The 10189-nt window shown below is 49.2% G+C and overlaps 1 protein-coding gene across 2 annotated transcripts in view; it reads left to right on the top strand.

Annotated features, from left to right (window-relative positions):
* The first annotated feature begins 3447 nt into the window (after positions 1–3447).
* Positions 3448–10189, top strand: part of fam120c (family with sequence similarity 120 member C) — a 68209-nt gene continuing 61467 nt past the window's right edge. Inside the window, exon 1 of one of the 2 annotated variants that reach the window (XM_063035285.1) lies at positions 3448–4224. In XM_063035285.1, coding sequence (XP_062891355.1) covers positions 3697–4224 — 528 coding nt within the window. In that variant the 5' untranslated portion in view covers positions 3448–3696. The remainder of the gene's footprint in view (positions 4225–10189) is intronic. The other variant, XM_063035284.1, reaches the window with a different exon arrangement.

The raw sequence follows: 10189 nt of genomic DNA, 5'->3' as shown, positions 1-10189 counted from the left end.
ACCCCATTGTGCCAGTCATGCTGAATCTCCACGGACTCCTTAGGAAGTAGACGCACCACCGTGCTTTCTTCAGAATTGCACTTGTGAGCTGGGCCCAGGGCACATCCCTCTGAAACCATAACACCCAGGAATTCAAAGCTGCTAACCACCTCCACCCCTGATAAGGACGGGCTCATGGACCTCGGGCTTCCTTCCTGTGAAGTCAATAATCAGCTCCTCAGTCTTACTGCTAGTGAGAGGTTGTTGTTATGACCCCACTCAGCTGCATTTTCAATCTCCCTCCTGTACGCTGATCCGTCACCGCCTTTGATTCGCCCAACCACAGTGGTGTCGTCAGCAAACGTAAATATGGTGTAGGAGCTGTGCTTAGCCTCACAGTCATGAGCGTAGAGCAGGGGGCAAAGCACACAGCCCTGTGCTGCTGGAGATTGTGGAGGAGATGTCGTTGCCAATCTGAACTGACTGGGGTCTGTAAGTGAGGAGATCCAGGAATGAGTTGCTCAAGGAGCTACTGAGGGGGATGATGCAATTGAATGCTGGGCCGTAGTCAATAAAGAGCGTCCTGATGGATGCACCTTTGCTGTCAGGATGGTCGAGTGAAGATGGTATCTGCTGTGCTAGGCAAGTTGGAGGGGATCCAAGTCACTTCTCCAGCAGGGGTTGATATGTTTCATCACCAACCCCTCAAAATGTTTGTCACTGTGGACACAAGTGCCACTGGGCGATAGCAATCGAGGCTGGTCACCACATTCCTCTTCAAGCAGGCGGGTTCCTACTGAGAGGTTAAAGACATTTAAAATGGAAACGAACAGCACACTGTTAATGACAAAACCCTTATGTTTATGTATAGTGAGACTTTGGGATTCAGATTCATAGTTCCCCGAGGGGCTGTAGCATGGAGTAGAAGGTAAACAACATACTGCCTCTATTAGTCAAGGTGCAGCACCACACCATCAACTTTTATTGAAACCATCGTCACTTGGTATGCCAACTGACCACATGAAAACGCAGAGCGCCGTGGACACATGAAATGAGCCTCCCCTCTATGGACTTTGCCTACACTTCCCGCTGCCTCGATAAAGCAACACTCACAACACGCTAGAGGAACTCAGCAGGTCAGGCAGCATCCGTGGAAAAGAACAGTCGACGTTTCGAGCCAGAACCCTTCATCAGGGCTGAAGAGGGAGGGGGCAGGGGCCCGATAAAGAAGGTGGGGGGAGGGTGGGAAGGAGAAGGCTGGTAGGTTCCAGGTGAAAAACCAGTAAGGGGAAAGATAAAGGGGTGGGGAAGGGAGGCAGGGAGGTGATAGGCAGGAAAGGTGAGGAAGGAATAGGGGAAAACACAATGGGTAGTAGAAGGAGGCGGAACCATGAGGGAGGTGGTAGGCAGCTGGGGGAGGGGGCAGAGTGACATAGGGATAGAGGAAGGGAGGGGGAGGGAATTACCGTAAGTTGGAGAATTCTATGTTCATACCAAGGGGCTGGAGACTACCTAGATGGTATATGAGGTGTTGCTCCTCCAACCTGAGTTTAGCCTCATCATGGCAGTAGAGGAGGCCATGTATGGACATAACTGAACGGGAACGGGAAGCAGAGTTGAAGTGGGTGGCTACTGGGAGATCCTGTCTGTTGTGGCGGACGGAGCGGAGGTGCTCGACGAAGCAGTCCCCCAACCTGCATTGGGTCTCACCGATGTAGCAGACACCAACAGAATCAACAAACTCATTTGTAAGGCCAGTGATGTTGTGGGGATGGAACTGGACTCTCTGACGGTGGTGTCTGAAAAGAGGATGCTGTCTAAGTTGCATGCCATCTTGGACAATGTCTCCCATCCACTACATAATGTACTGGGTGGGCACAGGAGTACATTCAGCCAGAGACTCATTCCACCGAGATGCAACACAGAGCGTCACAGGAAGTCATTCCTGCCTGTGGCCATCAAACTTTACAACTCCTCCCTTGGAGGGTCAGACACCCTGAGCCAATAGGCTGGTCCTGGACTTATTTCATAATTTACTGGCATAATTTACATAGTACTATTTAACTATTTATGGTTCTATTACTATTTATTATTTATGGTGCAACTGTAATGAAAACCAATTTCCCCCAGGATCAATAAAGTGTGACTATGACTATGATGTAGAGGAAGCCGCACCGGGAGCACCGGATGCAATAGATGACCCCAACAGACTCACAAGTGAAGTGTTGCCTCACCTGGAAGGACTGTTTGGGGCCCTGAATGGTGGCAAGAGAGGAGGTGTAGGGACAGGTGTAGCACTTACGCTTACAGGGATAAGTGCCGGGTGGGAGATCCATGGGGAGGGTCATGTGGATCAGGGAGTCACGGAGGGACCGATCTCTGCGGAAGGCGGAGAGGGGTGGAGAGGGAAAGATGTGCCGAGTGGTGGGATCCCGTTAAAGGTGGCGGAAGTTACGGAGGATAATGTGCTGGGTCCGGAGGCTGGTGGGGTGGTAAGTGAGGACAAGAGGAGCTCTGTTCCTGTTGTGGTGGCGGGAGGATGGGGTGAGGGCCGAAGTGCGGGAAATGGAGGAGAAAAGGATTTCAGGAATTCCTCGATAAAGCAGTCGGCAAGATCAAAGTCCTCCACCCACCCCAGACATTCATTCTCCCTTCAGACTAAAGATATGAAGTCCGAAAGCATCTTCCATTGGGCTCGAGGACGGCTTCTACTCCACTGTGAGAAGACTTGAATGGTTCGTTCATACAATAAGACGGGCTCTTAGCCTCACAATCTACCTCGTTACAGTTTGGCACTTTATTGTTGCCTGCGCTGCACTTTCTCCGTAGCTGTTACACTTTATTCTGCATTTTGTTATTGTTTTATCTTGATCTACCTCAATGTTTTGTGATCTGATCTGTATGGACAATTTTTTCACTATATCTTGACTTAGGCAACCATAATAAACCTACTCCGAGTCCAGTTCCCATTCTAAGATTCTTAACTTGACTTCGCAGTTTTATAAAACTCTTACAATCTGATTCATCACATCCCTTATTCAGAAAGCTGTAATTCATAGCTTTTCATCAAGTCCTGAGTGCGCAAACGCCGACTCGCCGTGTACGCCGGGAATTGTAGTTCTGGTGGCGATACTTCCGTCGATGCCATTGAGTGGCGGGCGAGGGTGGCACAAGAGCACGTCAGTGGAAAGCTGGCGTTCTGCGCACGCGCCGAGGGTCGGCGTCGGGAGGGGTGTTGTGGGAGTCGTAGTCTCAGCGTCGCGGCGCTCAGTTACTCCCCACAATTCGTCTGCCGGGGATTTGGCGGCCGACGGGAGCTGTAGTCCGGCCACCTATTACCGCCACGCAACGGCTGGACATGTCGGACTCCAACTCCCAGGCGGCCTCGCGCCCGCGGCGGGAGAGGGCGGGAAAAGAAGGGGGAGGAGAGAGCGGTATGGCGGCCGGCGGAGGCGTGCCGACGGCTGAAAAAAAATGTTATCCCCTCCTCCCGGTTATTAACCACCCGGGTGTCGCGGGGGAAGAAGAAGGGGAGAGATGGCGGCGGCACACGCCTGAGAGGAGGGAGGGTCGATGGTGGTTTCTTTTCTCCCCACCCTCCCCCCTCGAGGCCGTTTTAAATTCAAATCCCTCAGGGAGGAAAAAAAATAACGGTTTTAACCGTCACATGAAGTTCTGAGGATATTTTTTAAAAACACACAAGATAAATATATAATTATGGGCGTGCAAGGATTTCAGGAATTCATCGAGAAACACTGCGCCGGAGCCGTGGTGCCGGTCGAGCTGCAGAAGTTGGCCCGGGCCGCCCGCCACCGGGCCTCGGGCCCAAGGCATGGGCCTTACGCGGCGCCGCCGCCTCCTCCTCCGCCGCCGCCACCTCCGCCGCCCAGCCCGCCGCCGCTGCGGCTGCTGCTCGACGCCGAGACGGGCCTGCACCGCCTGTACGGCGGCTACTTCACCGACTGGGTGAGCGGCGGCCAGTGGAACCAGATGCTCGGCTTCCTGGCCTCGCTGTCCAGGGCGTGCGCCGGCGGCGGCGTCGAGCTGGTCGTGGCCTTCAACGGCTCGCTGGCCAAGGCCCGGCTGCCCGACTGGGTCAAGCGGCAGAACCAGGAGCGCCAGAGCGCGCAGCTGATCGTCAACCACGTCCGGCACAAGGGCACGCCGCCGCCCAAGGTCTGGTTCTTGCCGCCGCCCGGCCTGGCGCACTGCGTCCGCCTGGCTCTGCTCCGCTTCCGAGTCAAGGTGAGGTGGGGGGCGGCCGTCCAGTGGTGGGAGTGGAAGAGGGGGCCGCGGATGATGGGTGTGCAAAGGGGGCGTTGACGGGCTGAATGTGGACACGCATTGGTGGTGGGAGGCGCTGGCAGGGGTTGCATTGATCGAGATGCGAAGGGCTGGGGTGTTGACTGGGAGGTGTTGCCTATTGGCAGGGGAACGTGGGTGTGCAGGGGGCGTTGACAGGCTATATGGGGTATGAAGGGGTGGTGGGTGTGCATTAAATGGGGAGGGGCTGGTGGGGCGCATTAATGGTTGCAAAGGGGGTTGTTGGCTGGGAAATGGTGAATCTGGTCAGGAAAGGTGGGTATGCAAGGGGGGCCATTGAAATGAGTGTGTGCATTGAAAGGGAAGGAGCTGGTGGGGGTACATTGAATGCAAGGCTGGTATTAATGGAGCCCATGCATTGGCAGGGAAGCTGTGTGCGAAGGGGTAGCGATGAAGAGGGCGGACAAAATGCGGGCGTACAATGATTGGTGGGCTGCATTGACGGAGATGCAACCTGGTGTTGGCAGGGGTGTGGATGGACATTGGCCGGGGTGTTGAGCGGGCAAGGAGGCACAGACTGGCAAAAAGTGGGTGCACATTGATAAGATTGCAAAGGGGAGGGCGTTAAGGGGGATCTGGTGGCTGTGCATTGGCAGGGGAACCTTGATGGGAAGGGTGGGTTGGATGAGGTTGTGTGTACTGTGAGAGTCAGTGCGTATTGCTGGGATCTGGAGGGCATGCATGGGGTTGCTTCAGTAGGGAGGAGGCTGGCGTGAGGCTGCATTGACGGGGAGAGGAGTTTGCACCACCTCCCCGATGACAATGTGTAGGCTGGGAGCTGGATATATTTGGGTATGCAAGGTGGCATTGACAGGGAGGAGGCTGGTGGGGTGGGATTTGAAGAGTGCAAGGGGGTGAATTGACGGGGAGATGGTGGATGTTGCATTGATGAGATGGTTGGGGTTGGAAAGGAATATTGCCAAGGAGGGGGCAGGGCTGGTGGACATACACTGGCAGGGATGTTCCTGAGGGGCTAGAGGCGCAAAGGGATGTTTTTAGGCTTGGGGGTATTGGAGATGGTGCGCTGTCACTGACGGGGATGGTGTAATGGGAGAGTGTTCAGGGATGGCAGGAATCAAGGAGGTGTAGAGGGGATGGTGGCGGAGCACTGAAAGGGGTTTGATGCAAGCGCGCGCGCGCGCACACACAGACTCTTACTTGAACCACCTTGCCTCTCAGATGTGCCAAACCAGTGAAAATGGTGCCAACTGGATTCCTGCACAAAACGTGCAGTTCTGCAAATTGGTGTCTGTGTGTGTGAGTGTACCAGGTCAGGAGTCAGTGATGTCTCGTCTTGCGAGCATGTGCCTTCCTGATCAAGGACCTCAACATTTGTGTGGTCACGTACACGAATTTGTAATTTCTGTAAAGGTGCAGGTAGAGTCCATCACTGAAATAGGGTAGTGGGAGCTGTGGTGTATGCTCCAGTGTTGGATTGGTGTCAAACTGATGTGCAAGATCGAAGTAAATTTATTATCAAAGTCACCATTTGCTACTTTGAGGTTCATTTTCTTGCGGGCATTTACAGGAAAATAAAGAAATACGATAGAATTTATGGAAAACTATAAAGACTTGAAAAGCATCCAATCTCAAAATGAGGACAAATTGTGCAAGATAATTTAAATAAGTGATACTGAAAACTTGTTGTAGAGTCCTTGAAAGTGGGTGTGTAGGTTGTGGAATAGTTCAGAACTGGGGTGAGTGAAGCTATCCACTCTGGTTCAGGAGCCTGTTGGTTGAAGGGTAATAACTGTTCCTGAGCCTGGTGGGGTGGTTACTAAAGCCCAATTTATACTTCTGCGTCAAATGTATGCCGTAGGTACATCGTACCCTACGCCATAGGGTGACGTGCACCTCCCCAAAAATGTAACCCATGCGTCGCGGTGACGCAGACTGCAATAACTGTGATTGGTGCGCTTGGTAGCATCACATTTCCGGTTGCTTTTCTCCGTCCTGTCTGTACACTGATGTGAAATAAATGGTTGGAGATGATGAACCAAATCGTCAAATCTACCTGCCGACATCCGAAAATATTTGAAATGCATTTCCTCGTCCATGTCTCTCATGAAGAAACGCAACACAGTGGCATAGAAACCCCATTGCCAACTAGTGTTTTGGCACTGAATTGCAGAGCAACGCAGACACAACTACGCACGCTCGCTACGGCGTAGGGCTACGCAAAAGTATAAACCAGGCCTACAGCGTAGCCCATACGCACAAGTATACATCAGCCTTAAGACTGCTGCATCTCCTGCACGATGGTGGTAACGAGAAGAGAGATTGGCCTGGGTGATGGAGGCCGTTGATGATGGATGCTGCTTTCTTATGGCAGCGCTCCTTATAGGCGAGCTCAATGGTTGAGGGGAGACTTGACAGAGGTGTTTAAAATTATGAGGGGGGTTGATAGAGTTGACGTGGTTAGACTTTTTCCACTGAGAGTGGGGAAGATTCAAACAAGAGGGCATGGGTTGAGAATTAGAGGACAAAAGTTTAGGGATAACATGAGGGGAACTTCTTTACTCAGAGTGGTAGCTGTGTGGAATGAGCTTCCAGCAGAAGAGGTTGAGGCAGGTTCGATGTTGTTTAAAGTTAAATTGGATAGGTATATGGACAGGGAAGGAATAGAGGGTTATGGGCTGAGTGCAGGTCGGTGGGACTAGGATAGGGTAAGAGTTCGGCACGTACTAGAAGTGCTGAGATGGCCTGTTTCCGTGCTGTAATTGTTATATGGTGGGGAGAGCTTTGCCTATTAATGACTGGGTTGTGTCCACTACTTTTGATAGGCTGTTCCACTCCTGGGCTTTCCATGCTGCGTGCAAATGTGTGCCTTCCCACTCTAGTACTGCACTCGGGAGAAAGGACTGCAATCTGTTTTTAAGAGACTTCGGAATTTTTTTAATTTGTTAACCGCGTGGGAGCAGCTGGCAAAGCAAACATGTATTGCCCAGTGAGAGGCCTGTTCCATTCAAACACCGGCAGTGTCAAAGGAATTGGGGCATGTGTGTAAACAAGGGTTATACTGCTGTCGTGTTGAATGTAACTGGATTATCCTGCTCGTGCAAACATAGTGGCTGGCACAAGGCAATTTAGGCAAGTATCAACCATGCAATCTTTTGTTTTTTTAAAAAATTGTTAAGAATATTGAAGCATGGCTGTGAAAGTAATATGCTTTAACACTCCCACCCATCCCATCCCCTGGAGACCCATGATATCTGTTTTTTTGGCAGTCATAAAAATCTATTTTAAGAACTGTGGGAGATATTTTAACTTTGTGGAATCTCATCAAAGTAAAAGTAGTGGCCTGAAAATCTGGTGAAGCAGGTTTTTTTAAAAAAAAGTGTCAGGTAACCTGTAACCTTAAGTGAGACTAGCTGTGGTTGTGATGAGTAGTGTGATCAGTGTTAATAATTTACAAATATGTAAATCGTAATATCAATGCATTGTACATAAATTATTGTGCAGTGGATCTTGATGGTCGTAAAATGTTCGGATTGTGTGTTTATTCTGAGTAAAATCTATTACCTGTGCAAGTATTCTGTAAACAGCTAGTGGAAGCATCGAATAGAAGTGGTTACTGCATGGCGTGTGTGCGTGGACTGTAACAGGTTTACACGCCTCGGGTCCTCAGCTCCATCTCATTGGCACTGACCAAGCTGCTTCCAGGCTAGTTGCTGAGATCCCTCTAAAGCAGGGATTCTTAGCCAGGAGTCGCTGAACCTGGAAGATATTTACATCTTTATTTTCACTGACCTCGAACTGAAATTTAACATTTCCTTGTGAATCAGGATTTTCAACACTTGTAACCATGAAAACAAAATATAGCAATGGATTGGACGTCCAACATGACGTGTTGCTTTGTCAAAGACCACTCCACAGTTTAACGCTCATCCTTCACACTTCGAAAAATAAACATTAATTTCTACTTGCCTGTATTTTAAATATTTAGTCTTTTTATTTAATGCGTTAGTAAAGCAGCATATATATCATATTAGCTTTTTAACTATTTTGATAAATGTTTCAATATAACTGATTTATTTTGTAATTTTGTTTACATACATTATTCTGAGAAGGGGTCAGTAGGCTTCACTGGACTGACAAAGGGGTCGTCTTTGGTATAAAACAGGTTCAGATTCCTGCTCTAAACCATTTCTATTCATGTAACACCATATCCTGCATTCTATTGGTGTTTCCCTTGTTATTACCTCAGATCATTGTTACAATGTATGGATGGCATGCAGATTTTTTTTTACACTGTACCTCAGTATGTGACAATAGCAAAATAAGTTGCCTGTCTTTCAGCCATTGTAATTGTAACAGCCTTTTCAGCTTCCTCTGGCAGCTCGTTGCATATACTCACCCTAACCCTAATCCTTTGTGTGTTGGGGATAAAGTTGCCCCTCAAAACCCTTCTCTTTCTCCTCTTGCTTTCTACTTTTAGACTCCCTTACCCTGGGACAAACTGTAACCATCCACATTGTCTCCAAAAATCAGGAGACACTGCCTCTCCTGATTTTGGATACCTCTATAAGGCCTCCTCCCCTCTGGGAGGGGGAAAAACAAAGTCCCAGCCTCTTTCACTCTGCTAGTCTGCAGGCCACCCTTGGGTAAGGTGTAGCACTTCTGGAGAAAAATTTGCCAAGGATAATCCTGGTGATTAGAGCACGATTGCCTACATCATACGACACGACAAATAGTAATGATGATGGTATACTATATGGATTGCACTTGAGGTCTCTGATTCCCAAGTTTATGGTGAAATGGTCTCATTTGCCACATAAGACTTTAAAACTCTGGTGAAACTCCACACCATGATGTAAATGGAGGCTTTTCTTAGCTTGAAGCAGGCGGGCAATTTTGGTTTGGAATGTAATCCAGCTCGCTTCAGAGTCTGATTCTTTAACCCCAACATTCCCAGATGATCTGCATTTTGTAGGGAAGCAACAGTTGTCTTCCTGAGGGACAAGGATCAAGTTGGGGTTAACTGGGTTTGTTGGAGGTTGTTTGGGCTACATGGCCTGAAGGGCCCAAAGGACCAACTCCATGCTGTATCGCTAAATAAAAAATAAGTGAGGGTTTGTGAACCCAAAAGGTCGCATGGAGAACATTCAAACTCCACACAGACAGCTCCGTAGGTCAGGCCGCAGGTACTGTCAGGCAGGAGTTCTACTCGCTGCACCACTGTGCTGCCTTTAAGAGGCATTGATCCCAACAGTAAAGTCATGTAAATTATAATGCTGCAGTGGGAAAGGTCACGTGGTCACATCCAGCGCTGAGAAAACAGCCTGTAAGTGAGGGTGAGTCAAGGTGTTTAAACCACTGTGGAAATCATGAATGTTGAGATCCTATCAGGATCCATGTTGAATTATCATTAACTCGATACATGAAATTATAATTTCCTCTCTCCCTTCCCTCCCCCATGTGAAAAGCAGGAATTATCAAAAATATTTCTGGTTCCTTGAAGTGAAGGAGGCAGGCACATGCGAGAACATGAGGGGTCTAACTCTGCAGGTAGTTTCCCTGCCCATTTGCAGCTGAGTCTGATTTATTCTGGTGTCATCTGGGGTAAATTACAAACTGCTGGAGAAACCTAGTGGGTCAGGCAGCGTCTGTAGAGGCAAAGGGAAACAGGGTCAGAGTCTCCAACTTTGCCTTCGCAGATGCCAACTGACCTTCTCGTTTCCTCCAGAAGTTCATTTGTAACTTGGTTGATATACTCCGTCTCCTACAAAAGTACCCTTACTGTTTTTACCCTGCTTGTAATAGAAGTTGCATGTTTATGGTATCAATCATGTTTGTATAAGCAGCATGCTATTTTTTTAAAGACAAAATTCTTATTGTTTTTGAATCATCCTATTTGTATGCCCTCCAGCTCCCCCTGCCCTGTATC

This window comes from Mobula hypostoma, chromosome 28 (genome assembly GCF_963921235.1).
Source record: "Mobula hypostoma chromosome 28, sMobHyp1.1, whole genome shotgun sequence".
NCBI lineage: Eukaryota > Metazoa > Chordata > Chondrichthyes > Myliobatiformes > Myliobatidae > Mobula > Mobula hypostoma.
Note: the sequence above shows the minus strand (reverse complement) of the source record. Positions and strands in the feature narration are given on the sequence as shown.